Raw genomic sequence first — 22210 nt, forward strand, 5'->3', positions numbered from 1 at the left:
TTACTTCAACCGTTTAGAATATAAATTTATTGAAAATATCAATATTTAAAGAAAAATATTTACTTCTATTTGTTCAAAAATTTCTGTTTGCAAAATTTATATCAGTAAAAGTACAGTGTACTTATTTATTAATGGCTCGGATGGACTTGCTTTAGTTCATAAAGTAGTTCAGTATTTGAAATTATGGTTGTTACCTGAAAGCGTAAATCAACTTCAATATTTAGCCTGTTTCTAAATTTGGTCAGGGATTTAGTTTAGAGAGAGATAAGTCTGACGAATTCTCTCCCCAACAGGGGTGTTCAGGAACCTTGTAGTTCCTCTTCATCCCCGTCCGAGGAAGATTATTTATCTATCTGTGCATGGAAGTGTTTCTATATTTAAATTTCGTTTGTTTGATGTGATGAAGTGAGGTGAGGCAGTATGAACTCGTCGAATGAGAATGCCGAGCGAAAAGAAGGGCTTTCTTTCTTACACCTCTAGCTAGCATTTATGAGTTTGTGTATCGACTTCTAGGAAGGTAGGCTATGCAAAAAGATAATACAAAATCTAACTTGATGGGCTTAGAATTGTATGATTGGTTGAAGTATGTCACCTAATGACTTATGGGATACCGCGCTAATGCTTTGTTTGGCTATAAAAGTATCGTGTTCTCAGAGTTTATTTCTCTCTATATTTTGTCTCTCTGTTTTGCTGTTTATATTCTTTTGTGTCGAAAGGATCTCTCTTTACTCCAAGCAAACTAGTTGAAGTCAACGTAGAGTAAGAATTCGTTTAGTGTACAATTTCATGTTATTGTGATCTATATTTTTAATATTTTTATTTAGGTAGTTGTTTACTAGAGGGAGTTCATCGCGATGATAACATAATATCTAGAAGGTTGTTTTTTTTTAGTAAGTTGAAATTCTAGGTCCACTTAATGATTTATTCAGTGAGGTATCCAATCAACGAGTTATGAAGTTTAATTAACTTTATTTATTTCAGTATCAGTGAGTGAAAGTTACTTGCTTCTATTTATGTGATTCGGTTGATCGATGAGTTAACGTGTTTGTTATCGATTGATTATCGAGAAAATTCCTAAAGTAAGTTTGTAAGTGAGTAAGTCGTACGTTAACCTTCGTAATTTCTGTTCAAACGATATCTGTTTATTACAAATGGCGTGCCTTAACCACCTAGCTATGCCGGACCTAATTCTATGTGAAAAAGTTAAATATGGCCCATGAGTATGATTGTTTGCTAGACTTACTCGTACAATAGAAACAAATTACGCACAAGATCACGGTGGAAATAGATGCTATCTACACATGTAACCTTTTGCAAATTTTAATACTTAGAAAATTACAACATTATAGCAAATAAGAGCGACTTCTTATTAATTCTTTATAGTGATTCTTTGCATTCAACACCACAAGTAACTTGATTCCAGCTATTCATCGCCTCATCCGAAGTCCAGTATCCTTTGGGAATTGATGGCTTTTGGTTTTGCTTAACCCTACTGTTATCGTTTTACACACGTATTTCTGAATGTTTCCGTGAAATAATTTACTGAACATCGAAGAAGTTTCCAATAACATAGGGAGGTTTGCTTAGTTTTGTAGAAATCATTTAAATTTCAATGATGATATTAAAAAAGTGAAAAAATATATTTTGAGTGCTTGGTTGGTTTGTTTGGCGTTTTATCTGCGTCTTGAGTGTTTGGAGATTAAGAACTTGACAGGCCACTAGGGTCCCACAATGTGCAGGACAAATGTATGTACGTATTTCACAAAAACACAGAAATAATTCATGAACTTTAGAAGAAGACTATATTGAACCGAAAATGCGACTCACTAATTTTTGTAGTTGTACAAATTGTATATATTTTTTATCATTCATTCTGAACGAGTTTCAGTTCATTTTCATTCCTTCTCCATGTTTTGAACTAGTTCTAACTAAACTGCAATATGTAAAGAGAAACTAATCATACAGAGTATAAATTATAGTGTAAAAGTTGACACATACTCACGTGGTCCTAAGCTGTTTGGATCTAACACAACCAGGTGTTCAGGGCGTTCGGGCTCGACTCGTAATCTTAGGCTCGCAGACTTGAATCCTCGTTGCTCGCCCCTTTCAGCAGTGGGGGCGCTATAATAAGTTTGCAAGTCTGAGCATACAGCATACTGTTATCGTAATTTAAATCTAGTACATGTACCATCTGCTATCCAACGTCTGCACTTTACTGATATGTCATTGAATATACTTGTACTAGGCTTACGATACTACTAGTGTGGAAATGCTGTGCAAGTTCTCAACCTAGGATTTGCGTAACGTCGGCATGTAAGTTCTTTTTTGAATGACACGACCTTTTACAATGCCATAATCAAATTTAATTAAGCAGCTTTGTCATCGAAGTCTGTCACTGTACTCGACATTAAAATGTGGCGTGTGATCCCAAATGTTGTATTGTCCAAATTTCAATTTCTCAGATTTAAAAAGAAACTTAAAAAAAAATCGCAATTCTAATTTGTATATTACGTGACACATCAAGTTCCTAATTTTGAACAGCAACATTTTTTGACTTTAATATTTCTGTTTGGGGTGGAGGAGTTAGGCACTATGGTAAATAACGTAAAAACTCTAACTTCTACACAATTTATTTATAATATAATGTATTATTACAGTATTCATTTTTACCTTACCTAAGGTTTTGTACAAGTTTTAAGAAAACATGGTGTACACTGTGCAATGGTCAGGACTAATTTGTACGAAGAAGTAGCGGTGAAAGTAGTGGCGATAGGGGTGTTTTTTTTGCTACCCACTTTTAACGCCACCTTTTAATGTCTTTTTCACACTGTTTTACGTTATTGAGTATTCAATGGTCATTTATCTCGGAAGTGTCTTGCAGGTCAAAGTAGGAAGTGGGTTTAACTCTGAAACGGCTGTTCGTTTCAACATTGTGGTAGCGGTTGTAGTATTAACATTTCGTCTGAGTTTGTATTATTGCAATAGTGGCAGCCATTGTTTCATTGCATTCTTCCATATGGTGGTAGGGGGCACTCAGAGATGTACAAGATGTTCCCCCACATTGTGTGTATGTTGCGTTGTAGAAAATTTAATGTGTTTATGTGTGCTTTCTCATAGTAAAGCCACACTGGGCTATCTGCTGTGTATACCGAGAGGAATCTAACTCCTGATTTGAGTTTTGTAACTATGAATACTTAGCACTTTCGTATCAGGGAAGAGAAGATATGTTTCTCGGTGTAAGAACGTGGCACTGTCTTTGAATTTAGTTAACATTAAGTTACGTCAAAGATAATAAACGCTCATTAACAGCAAAAATGGGGGTGGGGTATGTGTGTCGTAAATCCTCCAGTAGCATATAGGACCACAAAGTTTGGTTGATGTTATCCCAGTGATCTAGGGATAGTTACATAAGACAGATACACAAATTTTTCGTGTGCTTGTATATGACGAGGAAGAATATAAAACTACATCATTATTTTACTTGACTTGCTAATAAATTTATAAACAAATCTACAAATCTCTCCCCTCGATGTGGAATCCTGTTAGATGTTTTCACTGTCAACGATTTGGTCACTCTGAAACGTCTTGCCGTGGTTCCTTAACATGTGTCCATTGTGCTGGTAAAGACCATGATACTTTTGAATGCCAACTAGAACCTCAGTGTATTAACTGTAACGGTTCACATCCTTCCTATTTTACTTCTTGCCCTAAATGGGTGGAAGAGAAAGAAGTACAACGTCTCAGTTTATAATATTACTTATCCAGAGGTTCGGAAATTACTATTCCCAACTCCATCTCGGGCGTATGCTGCTGTAACCCATTCCACTAGTACAGTAAGAGTCCAGATAGTCATTTCCGTGACTCCTACAGAATACTTAACAACACATCTTAATCTAGTACCCTCCAAAATCAATAAAGTTAACTAATTAGTATCTGCTTCTATCTCTGTCCCTCCCACATCTTCCAGCTATTGTCCAACTTCACGTTGTTCAAGCCCAGGTGTTTCTATGGGGTCTTCCTCTCTTGACACCCCAAAAAAATAAACAACCCATTCGTTCACGTCCTCAATCGCTGGAACGTATGTCTATAAACTCCGACCTGCCTTCTCGACCCAGAGTAGGATCACTAGAGAGTGATCGACTCAAGTCTAGTAAAGAAAAAAAGCGAGGTCGCAAGAAGAAGGTCCCCGTGCCAAATCGTCCTCCAAAATAAAGAAAAATGGCCGCGCTAATCCAATGGAACTGTCGTGGTTTTCAATCAAATGTGAATGGCATATAGAATTTGATTGACGTTTATCATCCCAGATGTATTTCTTTACAGGAAACGTTTTTAAAACCTACCAATACAGTCACAATTCAACAATACTTCTTATACCAAAATTACAGATCATATATAGGACAAGGACATGGGGGAGTAGCACCGCTGATTGATCAACATGTGCCCACCCAGTCATTGAATACGCCCTTGGAGGCTGTAGCTATCCGTTTCACCTTTGGTTGTACTATCATTGTTTGCTCTCTGTACCTTATCCCTGGAAAAAAAATTATCATTCCTCAGACCTTGATGTCCTCATTGAGCAACTGCCAACCCCCTTTCTAATTTTGGGGGATCTTAATGGGCATAACCTCCTCTGGGGTGGTTCTAGTACTGATGTGAGGGGTCATGCTATAGAGCATATGCTTCTGAATCAGAACCTGTCTCTCTTCAATACTGGCTCTTACACATATTTTCATTCACCCAGTCAGTCATTTACAGCTATAGATCTTACTATCTGCTTCACTTTGCTTTTCACTTGTTTTACTTGGAAAGTTGTCATCAATCCACGGGGTAGTGAACATTTTCCTATCATGTTAAGGGAGATTGGCCGTGGTCAGTGCCACCTGACCCCTGTGCCTCAGTGGAAGTTAGACCAGACCAACTGGCCCTTTTTCACTGGTCCCTCGGAACTTGATCCTGCTATCTTTATGTAAATCATCGATAGATGAATGTGTAGCAGAAGTAACTAACTGTATTGTTCAAGCAGCTGCTTAGTGTATCCCTAAATTCTCGACATCTTTCCCACGGCATCCCCGCTCTTGGTGAAATTCTGCTTGTTATATAACACGAAAAGCTCGGAAACGTGCTTGGGATAAATTTTGTAGATATCCCATGCTTACAGACCGTATTGCATTTCAGAAAGCAAGTGCACAGGCTTGGCGAGTTAGACGTCAAAGCAGAAGGAATCTTGGATTAAATTTACCTCCACCATTTCTTCAACCACCAATTCAAAAGTCATATGGGACAAGATACAGAAGGTGAGTGGACTGTATACTTCTGCCCCCCTCTCTATCTTAATATTCAATGGCCATGAAGTTGCTGATGGTAAGAGCATTGCCAATGCTTTGGTGAATGTTTCTCTCGTGTATCTAGCTCTTCAAACTCATTACCTTCCTTCTTAGCTAATAAAACACAAGTTGAACATCTGCCTCTTTCCTTTTTGACTGATCATCCCTATGACTACAATCACCCTCTTACACTGGTGGAACTCAAACATGCGCTTCATCAATCTGGCAATACATCAGTTGGACCTGATGGTATACATTATGAGATGTTACGCCACCTTTTTCCTGCTTCTCTTACTATTCTCTTGTCTGTCTTTAACCGGATATGGCAGGAAAATGCCTTTCCTGATGCTTGGCGCAAAGCTATTGTACTCCCTATTCTTGAACCTGGGAAGGATCCAAAGATTCCTTCGAATTACCGTCACATTGCTTGAACGAGTTGTCTCAATAAGACATTGGAGAGGATGATTAATGTTCATCTTGTTTGATTCCTTGAATCAAACAACCTTCTCTCACCCACTCGGTGTGGATTCTGAAGACAATGCTCTAAGATAGACCACTTAATTTGCCTTGAAGCATCAGTCAGAGAAGCCTTTTTGAAACAACATCTTGTTTGTTTTTTTTATTTAGAAAAAGCTTATGATACAACATGAAGATATGGCATCTTACGAGACCTTCAGTCGTACAGATTGCGTGGCAGTTTGCCACTTTTTATTAAAACATTGTTAATGAACTGTTGATTCCAGGACCATGTCGGCTCAACACTTTCCCTTTTTTCCCACAGGAATTTGGAGTCCCTCAGGGCTGTGTTCTGAGTGTCAAACTTTCATTATAAAGATTAATGCCATCAGTGAACAGCTACCCCTTACAGTTGCAAATGGTCTTTTTCGTTGATGACTTTCACATTTTATGTCAGTCATCAAACATGAGGTTTATTGAGCAGCAACTACAAACTGCAATCAGTCATATACTCAAATGGACCACAGCAGATGGTTTTTAACTTTCTCTCTCCTAAAACTGTTTGCGTACATTTCTACCGCCAATGGGGGTATTCTTCTAGATCTAGAACTTCGTATTGATGAAGCTGTACTTCCTGTCGTCCCTAAGGCAAAGTTCTTTGGTCTTATATTTGACTATAAATTAATCTTTATATGCCATATCAAGAAGCTTCGTGTCAAATATATAAAAGCACTGAACATCCTCTTTGTCCTCTCTTCCACCTTTTGAGGAGCGGATCGATACTCCATGCTTAAAATTTATTGTGCCTTTTATCAGATCCAAACTTGACTATGGGTCTGTGGTTTATGGTTCTGCCAGAACCTCATCACTGAAAATACTGGATCCTATCCACCATCATGGGTTTCGATTAATTTGCTCTGGGGTCTTTCGTACTTCTCCAGTCCAAAGTTTGTATGTGGAGTCCCACGAACCCCCTCTATATATTCGCCGTTTGCAACTCTCTCTTATGTATGCTTCCAAACATCGCTCTTTACCACAGCATCCTACTTGAGGTTGTGTTTTCCATCCTTAGTGTGCCACACTTTTCTATAATAGAAAATCTGCCGTTGTTCCTTTTAGCCTTCGTATTCGGGCACAATCAGAAAAATTTTATATATCTTTGAATAGCGTAGCAGTATCAACAAATCGGCCTCTTCCACCATGACTAATTACTATCCCCAACTGTGACCTATCATTGAGTCATCTGAGGAAGGCCGGTACTCCCGATTGGAAATATCGCTCTTTATTTGCTAAACATCTCTCAAACAATCCATCCATTCCCATATATACGGATGGTTCAAAATCAGATGACTGTAGGTTCTGCCATGGTTTGTTACAATTCGGTTGTAGCACACAGAATCCCCTCTATAGTTTCTATGTTCACTGCCGAATTGTGTCATTTCTCTTGCCCTAAATCATATTGACACTATGTAATATACGATTTGCACGATTGATACTGATTTACTCAGCTGTCAATTGGCCCTGACATCATTCTGTGTTAGTTTCCATCTTATTCTTATCAATATCCAAAACAAACTGGCCCATCTTTCTTTACCATCTATTCCTATCCAGTTTTTTGGATACCAGGTCATGTTGGTATTCGTGGGAATGAGCTAGTTGACAGAGCGGCAAAGTCCATATGCTCTGGCTCTACCACCGCCCCTGTTCCATACATAGACTGTGGTCCAGTAATCAAAACCCCACTACAAACCAGTTGACAGTCGACCTGAAGTGAGCAACGAAATAATAAGCTTTTTCAAATCAAGCCTCTTTTAGCTCCAGAGCCATCTTGCTTCTATGAAGATCGAAGGGAGGAAGTTGTTTTGGCTAGGCTACGCATTGGTCAGTTTTTAACTCGCCACTTCCTTTTATCTGGACTGATGCACTAGTGTGTGGTCCGTGTGACACTCAGGTCACAATCGTACATATTTTATTATCATGCCGTCGTTACAGCCAAGAACGACTACGTCATTTTAAACGTATTTTTAAGGTAGGTTTGCCCTTGACATTAGCCAATGTCGTAGGTGATACTAGCTGCCTCACAAATATTTTACATTTTTAAGAACCATTGTTCTTTTCAACTTAATTTAAGGTTTTTATTGGACTATACAAAGTTTTAGTATGATTTCTTTTACACATTTTAATTTTATTTTGATTTGAACCCAGGACTGGAAAGGTCAACTTCAGGTGACTGACATCAAGTTTGAACTTCATGCTTCAATCTTCCTGGCAGGTCTTTAATTTTACATATTTTACGTATTTTTACCTTCATTTCCATATACTATTATAGTGTACTACATCTTGTTTGGTACAAATAGCCTAATAGCTTTGTGCCAATAAACATGAATATCTACCTACCTACAAATTTCTCTGTTCAACCACAGAAATCCCATCTCATTTCTTTGACTTTCGACATTGCTGACCTACTTTACATGGTTAATGACCATGTTCATAGTCAATAAAAAGAGCACATTATTGTCTGAATATGTCTTTGGAGTCTTCATGTAGACTTTCCCGCAAAACTCGTACTGCTGGAAAGCGTTATATATTTCCTTGTAGGATTAATTGTCGCAAAGAAACCGGCTAAAACTAAATCCGTTTGGATAATTTACTGAAAAATATCGATTTATTAGAGTGTTTGCTGAACACATCGATAAACGAAGGAAACAATGAGGGCATTAAGGTGAATTTGGCTATGGGAATGGTTTTTTTAATGTGAAATTGGTTTTCATACGAGTATCAGATGTGGTCATTTTATAATGGAAGGATCGATCAGGAAAATTGGTAAGGTGTTCTGAGTTTAACTAAAAGATTTTGAGCTAAGAAATAAACAAAATGGACACCTGATACAAAGAGTAGTCTCAATTAAAGAGACAAGTCACGGTATGCGCGCTTCGTTGGACAGTTGCTGTTTTTGGTTTTACAGGGTCAGCGAATCATTCTTTTTTTGGTCCCTCGAAATGTTTTCTACTGAACTGATTCATGTTACAAGCCTGATAGAACTGATGTGGCCCTGCATAGTGAGGTGGTTAAGGCAATTGACTTGTAATCTGAGGGTCGCGAGTTAGAATCCCCGTCATACTAAACATGCTCGTCTCTTCAGCCGTGGGAACGTTATGATGTGACGGTCAATCCCACTATTCGTTGGATAAAAGAATAGCCCCACAGTTGGCGGTGTGTGGTGATGACTAGCTGCTTTCCCTCTAGTCTCACGCTGCTAAATTAGAGACGACTAACGCAGATAGCACTCGTGTAGCTTTGCGCGAAATTCAAAAACAAACAAACGAACCCTGATAGAGGCCTGAGTAAGTGTGGGTTACTCTGACCCTCGTGTACAATGTATAAATACACTTGACAGTTGTTGAAACAAATACAGAGGAAGGAGGAAGAGGTCGACAAAACCTGATCCTCCTGGGTATATAAATACTAATACATAAATAACTATGATGAGAGAGCGCGAAACCAAAGGCGAGTTCTCTTCCATTGCCCTCTGAATGAAACGAAAATCAATGGACATTATTGTCTGGTAGTTAGTTTTGTTAGTACTCCATATATTTCCATCTTTTATGGTACAGAATAAAAAAAGAAACTTTCTGACAGGTAACTTATTTTTACTTATTCCTTTTTTTTTTTTTATTTTACATTTAGTATTCCTCTACTACTAGTGATTGCGTAATTTGGTTCAGGAGATTATGGATTGAATCATCTGAACCCGGCGTCATCATAATTTCAAGATATGTCCATCTGTTGTTACACAGCAGATTAATACCAGTGTGGATGCATAATAGAAGAGAGACTCTGTTCCACGCTATTTAAATGTTCGGATTCAGGTAGACGCCACTTATGAATAAATAGTTTGTCTTTGCGCGTTTTTCAATTCCATTATAAGATGTATCTAATATTCCAAGAAACGCGTGATAAATATATGGATTAATTATGTATAACAAAGTGATATTCCAAGATCAACGTAACCAACAAATGAATTAATTGAGAACCACAACTGCAGACGTTTCTTACGGTGTAAAGCAGAGAGAAAATAAGTTCTTTCAGTTTAATTAAAAATATCGAGAGTCAGCAAAATATGTTCTCTCCATTATTGATGTCTTGTTTCATTGTATGTATTACACCATGGGTGGGCAAGGCATCTACACAATATCACAACGTAAATAATTCGATATAAACAGAAACTCTGCTATTAACACAACTATCCACGCATTTCATTATTAAAAACGTGTACTTTTACATCACTTAATTCACGTATGTGTCCAGAATACCAGTGAATAATAACATATATTGTGTACTTATCGCAGGCATAATTGCACAATCTCTGGACGACATGTGGTAACCTGAGAGCCCTTTTAAAACCAGATGTTTCGTGGCTATTGCAACAAAACGAGGCAACCTGTACTAAACTTGAAACGAGGGAAGGTAAACCTGAATAACGGTGTAATAGTTTTCCATATTTTAAAAGTTACAACTGTAATTTTGTATTCTAATACAGTGAATTAACTCCAGTTCAACATTACGTGTAGAATTACTTTTTAGGAGAAAAAGTTTGCACAGTGTGTTAGTGTGTTCACAAAATTTCTCTTACTCTTATAGATGATGCTACACAAGGAATTCATAAATAAAGAATCTCAAGGTGTGGTACTGGCTGTTGTTGCCGCTCTAGCAAGTGCCATAAAAGAATATGTGGTAAGTTTATTGGATTCGTTGACTTCAACGGGAATTGCCGCGTTACGTAGTACAGGACAAATGATTTTTCTCCTACCCTTATTGGCAATGAAGGAAAATCCAATATGGTTTAACTGTAAGACAAACTTGGAGCTTGCAGCATCATCTCTTGTTGGAGGAATAGGAACCTTGGGATTTTACTATGGCTGTTACTACTTACCGGTAGCGGAGGCGGCTGTCATCTACTACAGTATGCCAATCTACACAACTCTACTTGGCTGTCTGGTATTGAGGGAAAAGTGCAGCTTGCTGAAACTCCTCAGTCTGATACTAACATTGGTAGGTGTACTTTTAGTTCTTCTTCCAGAGATTATGGGCGTGAAAGAATGGAAAAACATTTCTGATTTTGAGCTAACGCTAGGCGTAGTTATGACTATTGTGGGAGCTTTGGCCGACGCCATTTTAATTGTGTGGACTCGTCGACTATCAGACCTGTCTTATTTGTCCGTTAATCTCTGGTGGGCTGTCAACGGTGCTCTCTTTTGTTTGGTCATAACCATAGCAACGGACTCGTCAATCATGTGGCGGTGCGGATGGGATGGCGTTTCACTCATAAGTTTGTCTATTCTAGATTTAAACGCAGTGATCTCAACAATTTTGGCGTTGAAACGTATGGACTCCGGAAACGTATCCATAGCGTGTACAACGGAAATTATTTTTGCCTTGATCTTGCAAGACTTTGCACAACGTGAAACACCAAGTTTATTGAGCATTACTGGAGCTATTCTCATTATCATAGCAGTAACAGCTACAACATCGTGTACTGAGAAAGCTTTTTCACTTGCCAAGGAATACTGGCACAATATATGTATAGATCAGCGGTTAAGGTCAACAGTTTATAACACTGAAAATCGGGATTCGATACTCACTGTGACAGTAGAGTAAGTTTTCACTGTACAATCTCCAGTAGAAAGTGTGCCAGAACTGAACAGATAAACTCATATTGTACAGTCGACAGCGCTACCTTGTAAAAGTTTTGTTGCGTCACAGCATTAGTTTGCTGTTGCTTTCAGCTAACGTGTTCAGCAAAGTATATTACAATGCCAATGCTTTTAAGTAGGATGCTATACGTATTACTGCAATATCCTCGGAGGCAGAGGAGATATGATTTACTACACCTCTTGAATAAGTGACAGCAAAGGAATAATCATACATTTAAAAGCTTTTTCCTGTACCAAATCGCGTACCTTCTGTTCAATCTGTATAGTTCGTCAATTAAATACGACTACAAAATTTAAGAAATTACCTTGTAAGTGTTAGTGAATACGAATGACAATCATGGTTCTGAGTCTTCAGAGATGGAGTAACTTTACAATATGACATTTCTTAGGTCTTTTAAAATCGAATATTTGTTTATCTGTAACTTCACTAATTGATAGAAGTGTGTATTGGTGGGTTACAATTGACAACTGACATGCCTATCTTTTGTTATAGAGTGACCAATATGGGGCATAAGATAAAAGCTACTAAGGCCCTCTACAGTAAGTTCTCTCAAGCCGTAAAACTGCGAAAAGCTGTCGTATGACATCAGAAAAACAAGTTTCCTCTTTAAATTTTAAACTTCTTGTGGGTGTATTTCTTTTCTTTTGCAATCGCGTTAAGGTTACCATGTTGACAGTTGTTATTGTTATTCTTATATCTTTAACCTTCAATGTCACAAAAGATGTAAAAGTAATCGTTCATTTACACGAAGGGAACGTTTCATATTGAGAGACTGGTGACGTATAGGAGCCGATAATATATAACCATTTAAAAAAAGAACAAATATTTTCCGACAGAAAATGCGAAATAGTATACTTTACATTACAAAGACAAAGAATTTATTTGTTACAGAGAGTAATCTAGAGTTTTGTTTGTTGTTTTTTTTGAAGAGCTACACTGAGTTAAGTTAGTCCGAAGAATTTCTTTCAAAAATTATTAACAATTGCGGATCTTTGGTCGCTATGATTACTTTGATCTCTATGCTAGACAAACAGGTAAATAACAGAAGACGCCAAATATCTGACACGTGTTGTTGTGTTATCAAGGAAACAGAGTTTCCAACAAATCTGGGACAGGTAACCCCCAACAACAATAGATTCTATCAGAATGTAATGGGAGTGTTCTGTAGTAGATAACAGAGCTCTCTGTATGGAAATAATTAGACTGAACAAAGCTGTTAAAATATAAATATCCTTATTATAATAAGGCTGAACAAAACTGGTAAAAGTATAAATAATCTATTATTATAAACTGCACCAAGATAGTAAAAATATAAACATTATTATGATTAGACTGAATAAAGATGTTAAAAATGTAACCAATATATTATAATTACACTAAACAAGGCTGGTAAAGATATAAACAGCGTTATAATTGTACTCAACAAAGTTTGTAAACATTCAATTACATGATACACACAACAAAAAACACTGTGTATGGAAAGAAAATAGAAATACACAATATTGTATGAAGTGGTTCAGAATAAAGTTCAAACGCCCACGAACGGAATAATACGAAACGTAAATAAAAACTAGTTTCAACACCTCACATGCTCTCTTCAGTCCAACACTGAACTGAAGAGTATATGTGGAATGCCAAATGTAGTTTCCATTTAGATTGGGAATTATAGTGTTAGTATGGGTTTGAGGTTCATTGCACAGTGTATGGATTTGCATGCAACAAACCGGATGTTATACATATTATTACAATATTCCTGCAAGCAGAAGAGACATCATCTACTACCAAGAAACAAAGTAACCAGAATAGTGATTCTACAATCATGAAGAACCACGTGTTAGTCAAATCGTAAAAAGGAAATAATATTGAAGAATACACCAATACGGATCACTACTTGTTTACAGTAAACACACAAGTTATAGAACAAAAAACAGTTAAAAATTCACAAGGTAGGACCAGTTGACGCAACTCTAAGATAATTATATGTCTGCGATTGATGACAAGAATCAAACTCGTCGATGATTGGCAGCATGTTAGCGGTCGCTATTTAAAACCTGATCACTCAAAATCGTCTTCAGCACGAGAGTACTGTTTCTACTTTGGTTCAGCTCACTCCCAGAACATATCTGCCATTGGTAAGTATAACCACAGCCATTGGCAAGTATAACCACAACAACATCATGTAAGGTCAAGTGAAAGAACGCATATGTCCGAATTCAGTCGCAAAAATGAGATCAAAGTAGCTGCAGGGAGAACAGCTGGAAAGTGGGTAAATCGGCCCTTTGCAACGCATGTGTGTTTTAGCGAATTTTGTTACTTCAGCGATGCGCCGCTTATACAAACTTCAAGGTTTTGTCTTCTGGTTCGTCAAATAGCAATTTCCCAAAGGTAACCTGTGACTCCATTTGGTTATAATATTGTCATGTGGCTATAATAATGTCACTAAAAAACATTAACCGGCCCGGCCTGGCCAGGTGGTTTCGGCGCTTCACTCGTAATTTGAGGGTCGCGGATTCGAATCCTGTGGCAACAAACATGTTCGCCCTATCAGTCGTGGGGACGGTATAATGTGACGTTCAATCCCACTATTCGTTGGTAAAAGAGCAGCTCAAGAGTTGGGCGTGGGTGGTGATGACTAGCTGTCTTCCCTCTAGACTTATACTGCTAAATTAGGGACGGCTATCGCAGATAGCCCTCGAGTAGCTTTGCGCGAAATTCAAAACAAACCCTGTAGTCTTGCACTCCTAAATGATCTAGCGCAGATAGTATTTGTTTAACTATACGCTCTATACCTATCATATTATTTTTACTTCTTATTCTGGTTCATCTTGGCTCGGTGGTTGTGGTGCTCGACTCTTAATCAGGGTCGCGGATTCGAATCCCCTTAATACCAAACATGCTTGCACTGTCAGCCGTGGGTCGTTATTAAGTCACAGTCCATCACACTATTTGTAGGTAAAGGAGTAGCCCCAAGAGGTAGCGGATGGTGGTGATGACAATATGCTTTCCTTCTAGTCTTACACTGCTAAATTAGGAATGGCTAGTGCAGACAGTCTTCGTGTAACTTTGCGCGAAAATTCGTAACAAGGAAAATTGATTAGTCGTGTTACCCTATTTAAACATAGTTTGTTGAAGATGTAATATAAACATTCATCATCACACTCTGATCCCTTTGTAATGAATCTACAGATAGTATTAAAAAAGTAAGGATATATGAATGATATTTCACGGTCATTTTCGATATTTACGAAAAGCTCCATAAAGTATACTTGGACATTCGTTTCTTAACCATTCGACTTGTATTCCGAGGGTTGCGGGTTCGACTCCCGTGGCACCAAACATGCTCTCTTTCAGCCGTGGAGGGTGTTATAATGTAACGGTCAATCCTACTAGTCGTTGGTAAAAGCGTAATCCAAGAGTTGGCGGTGGGTGGTGATGACTAGCTGCTTTCTCTCTAGTCTTGCATTGATAAATAAGGGACGGCTAGCACAGATAGCCTTCGTGTTGCTTTGCGCGAAAATAAAAAAAACAAACCAAAGACGAGTTCTCTGGAAGATAGGTTGTTTAGTGGTGAGAGAACAAGACAAGCAGATTTATTTAAGGCTCCTGACAAGTATGAAGTTATCGCGGGCTCTCCTGAAGTTGAATGATATGTATTGCATATCTAGGCGTGAACCAACAAACAGCTCTGATCATGAGACAGGAAAAAAAAACATACTTAGAACATCAAAGAATTTCAAACTATACCTTGTTCTTGAGTGTGCGGGTCGTGGTTTGAAAGCGCCGCTGGATAAACTAAAAAGGGTCCGACGACATGATGTCGAAAGAGAAATTTCAAGATTCGAAACCAACAAGCGCTCTTAAAAAAAAAAAAGTTCCGTGGCAAGTGTTTAGTTGTACAGGAAGATGAACCTCCCAACTGAGGTGTTCAGGGATGTCGATATTCCCCTTTGCCCCTGCTCGCGATAGAATTTTGATGTAAACATTGAGAGTTTTGATTAATTTTTCAGTCTAACTTGTTTTTATTTTACTCGGTTGATCCTGAAGGTTGAAGTAGTTTCGGAGAAGAGCGAACATAGAAGTCTGGACGAATGAAGGTGACGGAGAGAAAGCAATCAATGCCGGTGTCGTAACGTCGTTCTTGCGTTGTTCGACGACGTGGTTTAGACGCCGACTTGACTGAAGTTCGAAATAAAAAGAAGCAAGTCGACGAATTATCACTCAAACGTCCCGTGTTCAGGGCCACGGGGGGCTGAGATCTGTAAATCCGCACTCCTCAGAGTTCGCTGTAGGAGGAAACGGGACTACCCAGAGAAAACCCACTTTCAAGGCCAGGGCGCCGAATAATCTACACTGTCCTTATCCGAAGTTGCTGAAAAGGAAATCGGGGTCAGTAAGATATTCAGGAGTAAAATACATACCAATTAAGGCAGAAATGTAAAATTAGGGGGTTGGTTGGTAAATAAGAACTCATTCCAATCTTAGGTTACACAGAGATCCGGGAAATAGTGGTATGACATTGAGCTGGAAGGAGGTGATGAAGGCAATCATGGGAATGAAGTTGAGTATTCCGGTTGATCTTCCTCGGTGTATTGCTCTACTTCGGTTTGGGACGATTTTTGTCTCCTTGCAGTTTTAGTTTGTGTCTTCTGAGTGTTTGTGAGCTTGTTGTCTGTTGCGACTTACGCGTCTGTAGTTCTAACTTGCGTGGTTGGGTCTTGTGATTGTATTACATGGAGTTATAGTTGTGGTCTGACAGGATCTGTTACTTTTCTTCTGATTAGATCGTTGTTGGAGGTGAATGTCATCGACGGTCTGAGTGACATCGTCTTTAGTCCTGGTGGTGAGTATTGAGATATTGTTGGCAGTAGAGGTTAGCGGCATCGATGAAGTTGTAAGGTTTGCTGGACGTGAGGTATTATGGTTGTCAAGCTCATTGCATTGGAGTGGAAATTATCGTCGGCGGGTATGTTCGGGTTTGTAATGAAGATGGTGTAAGATGCAGCCATGGTTGCGTACGTAGTCTGCATCTTGTTTATGTTGACTCGCTACTTTTATGAAATGAGTTGGTAGATCTGTAGTCCTGAATCGGATTCTGTGTGCTGCATGGAGTTTCGAGGACGTGGCTATTACTAGAGAAAGTTGTATTTCAACTGGGGTTATAGAAAGATGAACATTACTTAAGAGTACAGGCTGCTATAATTTTTTATGGAAGAGCACTGGACGTTGTTGTTTGCGGTTGCATTTAAGAAAATGACAAAGAACCCACCAAAGCAGTCAAAACCTTGGATGTTAATAAAACAACAAATAATAAAGTAGGTATAACCAAAACGTAAATTACAGAACAAAACCATCAAAATCATGTTGGATTTACACTGGTCACTTCAAAACGGAAAAGACAAATTTCAACATAAATAGAGAAAATCTAAAATAATGGTACAGGTAAAATAAACCACCACCACAAAACTCAGTCATAAACGAAGAAACATAAGGACGTACAGCCAACCCCAACCAGAGATCAAACGTTGCAAAACGATGAGGATAGTCCTAAACACCATTCCCCAGTATATATATATATATATATATATATATATATATATATGAGGGCCTGGCATGGCCTAGCGCGTTAAGGCGTGTGCTTCGTATTCTGAGGATCGCGGGTTCGCGCCCGAGTCGTGCCAAACATGCTCGCCCTCCCAGCCGTGGGGGCGTTATAATGTACGGTCAATCCCACTATTCGTTGGTAAAAGAGTAGCCCAAGAATTGGCGGTGGGTGGTGATTACTAGCTGCCTTCCCTCTAGTCTTACACTGCTAAATTAGGGACGGCTAGCACAGATAGCCCTCGAGTAGCTTTGTGCGAAATTCCAAAAACAACAACAACAACAAAAGTATATATATATTTTCAAAATAAAATAAAAAGGCCACCTGTAAACTAGACTCCACAGTAGTTTAGTTATTAACAAATAAACATTGAAATAGGATTTATGTAATTGTTGTGTGGTTAATGCCTATATATGTTTGGACTTATTATCGCGTCTTAAAAACAGGTATAAACCTGTTTTATACACAACTTTGATTTTCAATTACTCATTTGAATATTTAATGCACAAGAGACAGAGCACGAAAAAGACCGACAACTAGATAAAGGTTAGTTTGTTTTCCCGTAGCTGAAAAATTTTACATATATCTACAGTTTTAATTAATTTTGTTCCTATTCTAAGTTAAACAGCATTCACTTCTAGTCTTTATTAATTTTCTTCCTATGTTATGCCACACGGCACTCATTTCTTATAGCTTTAATTACTTTTCTTCTTACGATAAGTTATAGGATACTCGTTACTTTGACACCTTTCTTTTCACTTCACATTCAAAGTTGGAGGGTGGGCCTTTTTTTGATTGTGCATTTTTGTTTTCTTTGAGAGATATTTAGAGTTTATCTTGTGATTACCAAAGACGAGACGCCCGGCATAGCCAGGTGGTTAGGACTCTCGACTCGAAATCTGAAGGTCGTGGGTTTGAATCCCGTGGCACCAAACATGCTCCCTCTTTCAGCCGTGGAGGGCATTATAATGTAACGGTCAATCCTACTATACGTTGGTAAAAGCGTAACCCAATCCCATCAAATATTCCAAGAAACGCATTGTCAATAGATGGATTAATTGAGAACCACAACTGCAGACGTTTCTTACGGTGTAAAGCAGAGAGAAAATAAGTTCTTTCAGTTTAATTAAAAATATCGAGAGTCAGCAAAATGTGTTCTCTCCATTATTGATGTCTTGTTTCATTGTATGTATTACACCATGAGTGGGCAAGGCATCTACACAATATCACAACGTAAATAATTCTATATAAACAGGAACTCTGCTATTAACACAACTATCCACGCGTTTCACGAGACTACTATTTCATTATTAAAAACGTGTACTTTTACATTACTTAATCCACGTATGTGTCCAGAATACCAGTGAGTAATAATATGTATTGTGTACTTATCGCAGGCACAATTGCACAATCTCTGGACGACATGTGGTAACCTGAGAGCCCTTTTAAAACCAGATGTTTCGTGGCTATTGCAACAAAACGAGGCAACCTGTACTAAATTTGAAATGAGGGAAGGTAAACCTGAATAACGGTGTAATAGTTTTCCATATTTTAAAAGTTACAACTGTAATTTTGTATTCTAATACAGTGAATTAACGATAGTTCAACATTACGTGTAGAATTACTTTTTAGGAGAATGAAGTTTGCACAGTGTGTTAGTGTGTTCACAAAATTTCTCTTACTCTTGTAGATGATGCTACACAAGGTATTCATAAATAAAGAATCTCAAGGTGTGGTACTGGCTGTTGTTGCCGCTCTAGCAAGTGCCATAAAAGAATATGTGGTAAGTTTATTGGATTCGTTGACTCCAACGGGAATTGCCGCGTTACGTAGTATAGGACAAATGATTTTTCTACTACCCTTATTGGCAATGAAGGAAAATCCAATATGGTTTAACTGTAAGACAAACTTGGAGCTTGCAGCATCATCTTTTGTTGGAGGAATAGGAACCTTGGGATTTTACTATGGCTGTTACTACTTACCGGTAGCGGAGGCGGCTGTCATCTACTACAGTATGCCAATCTACACAACTCTACTTGGCTGTCTGGTATTGAGGGAAAAGTGCAGCTTGCTGAAACTCCTCAGTCTGATACTAACATTGGTAGGTGTACTTTTAGTTCTTCTTCCAGAGATTATGGGCGTGAAAGAATGGAAAAACTTTTCTCATTTTGAACTGACGCTAGGCGTAGTTATGACTATTGTGGGAGCTTTGGCCGACGCCATTTTAATTGTGTGGACTCGTCGACTATCAGACCTGTCTTATTTGTCCGTTAATCTCTGGTGGGCTGTCATCGGTGCTCTCTTTTGTTTGGTCATAACCATAGCAACGGACTCGTCAATCATGTGGCGGTGCGGATGGGATGGCGTTTCACTCATAAGTTTGTCTATTCTAGACTTAATCGGAGTGATCTCAACAGTTTTGGCGTTGAAACGTATGGACTCCGGAAACGTATCCATAGCGTTTACAACGGAAATTATTTTTTCCTTGATCTTGCAAGACTTTGCACAACGTGAAACACCAAGTTTGTTGAGCATTACTGGAGCTATTCTCATTATCATAGCAGTAACAGCTACAACACCGTGTACTGAGAAAGCTTTTTCACTTGCCAAGGAATACTGGCACAACATATGTACGTATATATCTCGTCGAGATCGGAAAGTGACATGTGAAGCAGAGGTGGAGAAACTGATTCATGATGTGATTTGAATACCCGTCTTTCGATAGATCAGCGGTTAAGGTCAACAGTTTATAACACTGAAAATCGGGATTCGATACTCACTGTGACAGTAAAGTAAGTTTTCACTGTACAAGCTCCAGTAGAAAGTGTGCCAGAACTGAACAGATAAACTCATATTGTACAGTCGACAGCGCTACCTTGTAAAAGTTTTGTTGCGTCACAGCATTAGTTTGCTGTTGCTTTCAGCTAACGTGTTCAGCAAAGTATATTACAATGCCAATGCTTTTAAGTAGGATGCTATACGTATTACTGCAATATCCTCGGAGGCAGAGGAGATATGATTTACTACACCTCTTGAATAAGTGACAGCAAAGAAATAATCATACATTTAAAAGCTTTTTCCTGTACCAAATCGCGTACCTTCTGTTCAATCTGTATAGTTCGTCAATTAAATACGACTACAAAATTTAAGAAATTGCCTTGTAAGTGTTAGTGAATACGAATGACAATCATGGTTCTGAGTCTTCAGAGATGGAGTAACTTTACAATATGACATTTCTTAGGTCTTTTAAAATCGAATATTTGTTTATCTGTAACTTCACTAATTGATGGAAGTGTATACTGGTGGATTACAATTGACAATTGATAAGCTATCTTTTGTTATAGAGTGACCAAGATGGGGCATAAGATAAAAGCTACTAAGGCCCTCTACAGTAAGTTCTCTCAAGCCGTAATATTGCGAAAAGCTGTCGTATGACATCAGAAAAACAATTTTCCTCTTTAAATTTTAAACTTCTTGTGGGTGTATTTCTTTTCTTTTGGAATCGCGTAAAGGTTACCATGTTGACAGTTGTTATTCTTATATCTTTAACCTTCAATGCCACAAAAGATGTGAAAGTAATCGTTCATTTACACGAAGGGAACGTGTCATATTGAGAGACTGGTGACGTATAGGAGCCGATAATATATAACCATTTAAAAAAAGAACAAATATTTTCCGACAGAAAATGCGAAATAGTATACTTTACATTACAAAGACAAAGAATTTATTTGTTACAGAGAGTAATCTAGAGTTTTGTTTGTTGTTTTTTTTGAAGAGCTACACTGAGTTAAGTTAGTCTGAAGAATTTCTTTCAAAAATTATTAACAATTGCGGATCTTTGGTCGCTATGATTACTTTGATCTCTATGCCAGACAAACAGGTAAGTAACAGAAGACACCAAATATCTGACACGTGTTGTTGTGTTATCAAGGAAACAGAGTTTCCAACAAATCTGGGACAGGTAACCCCCAATAACAATAGATTCTATCAGAATGTAATGGGAGTGTTCTGTAGTAGATAACAGAGCTCTCTGTATGGAAATAATTAGACTGAACAAAGCTGTTAAAATATAAATATCCTTATTATAATAAGGCTGAACAAAACTGGTAAAAGTATAAATAATTTATTATTATAAACTGCACCAAGATAGTAAAAATATAAACATTATTATGATTAGACTGAATAAAGATGTTAAAAATGTCACCATTATATTATAATTACACTAAACAAGGCTGCTAAAGATATAAACAGCGTTATAATTGTACTCAACAAAGTTTGTAAACATTCTATTACATGATACACACAACAAAAAACACTGTGTATGGAAAGAAAATAGAAATACACAATATTGTATGAAGTGGTTCAGAATAAAGTTCAAACGCCCACGAACGGAATAATACGAAACGTAAATAAAAACTAGTTTCAACACCTCACATGCTCTCTTCAGTCCAACACTGAACTGAAGAGTATATGTGGAATGCCAAATGTAGTTTCCATTTAGATTGGGAATTATAGTGTTAGTATGGGTTTGAGGTTCATTGCACAGTGTATGGATTTGCATGCAACAAACCGGATGTTATACATATTATTACAATATTCCTGCAAGCAGAAGAGACATCATCTACTACCAAGAAACAAAGTAACCAGAATAGTGATTCTACAATGATGAAGAACCACGTGTTAATCAAATCGTAAAAAAGGAAATAATATTGAAGAATACACCAATACGGATCACTACTTGTTTACAGTAAACACACAAGTTATAGAACAAAAAACAGTTAAAAATTCACAAGGTAGGACCAGTTGACGCAACTCTAAGATAATTATATGTCTGCGATTGATGACAAGAATCAAACTCGTCGATGATTGGCAGCATGTTAGCGGTCGCTATTTAAAACCTGATCACTCAAAATCGTCTTCAGCACGAGAGTACTGTTTCTACTTTGGTTCAGCTCACTCCCAGAACATATCTGCCATTGGTAAGTATAACCACAGCCATTGGCAAGTATAACCACAACAACATCATGTAAGGTCAAGTGAAAGAACGCATATGTCCGAATTCAGTCGCAAAAAAATGAGATCAAAGTAGCTGCAGGGAGAACAGCTGGAAAGTGGG

The 22210-nt window shown here is 37.9% G+C and overlaps 1 protein-coding gene across 4 annotated transcripts; it reads left to right on the forward strand.

The window, feature by feature from the left end:
* Positions 1-657: 657 nt before the first annotated feature.
* Positions 658-20528, forward strand: LOC143254991 (solute carrier family 35 member G1-like). Of its 4 annotated transcripts, XM_076509947.1 has the most exons (5): positions 658-759; positions 9468-9649; positions 10130-10247; positions 10422-10832; positions 18785-20520. In XM_076509947.1, exons 3-5 carry the CDS (start codon positions 10188-10190, stop codon positions 19799-19801), a joined length of 1488 nt encoding a protein of 495 aa, XP_076366062.1. In that variant the 5' UTR covers positions 658-759; positions 9468-9649; positions 10130-10187; the 3' UTR covers positions 19802-20520. The 4 variants fall into 4 exon arrangements, 3 of the variants coding, with proteins under 3 accessions (XP_076366062.1, XP_076366064.1, XP_076366063.1); XM_076509948.1 differs by lacking the exon at positions 9468-9649 and having other exon boundaries at positions 683-759; positions 18785-20522; XM_076509949.1 differs by lacking the exons at positions 9468-9649; positions 10130-10247 and having other exon boundaries at positions 680-759; positions 18785-20528.
* Positions 20529-22210: the final 1682 nt, after the last annotated feature.

This window comes from Tachypleus tridentatus, chromosome 7 (genome assembly GCF_004210375.1).
Source record: "Tachypleus tridentatus isolate NWPU-2018 chromosome 7, ASM421037v1, whole genome shotgun sequence".
NCBI classification, from domain to species: Eukaryota; Metazoa; Arthropoda; class Merostomata; order Xiphosura; family Limulidae; genus Tachypleus; species Tachypleus tridentatus.

Bases quoted from the DNA above. Each gene is read 5' to 3' on its own strand.
- LOC143254991 (XM_076509947.1), top strand. From the start codon at position 10,188: ATGTTTCGTGGCTATTGCAACAAAACGAGGCAACCTGTACTAAACTTG. The intron at 10,248-10,421 runs GTAAACCTGAAT...TTACTCTTATAG, and splicing joins TAAACTTGAAACGAGGGAAG to ATGATGCTACACAAGGAATT. The intron at 10,833-18,784 runs GTAGGTGTACTT...TTACTCTTGTAG, and splicing joins TCAGTCTGATACTAACATTG to ATGATGCTACACAAGGTATT.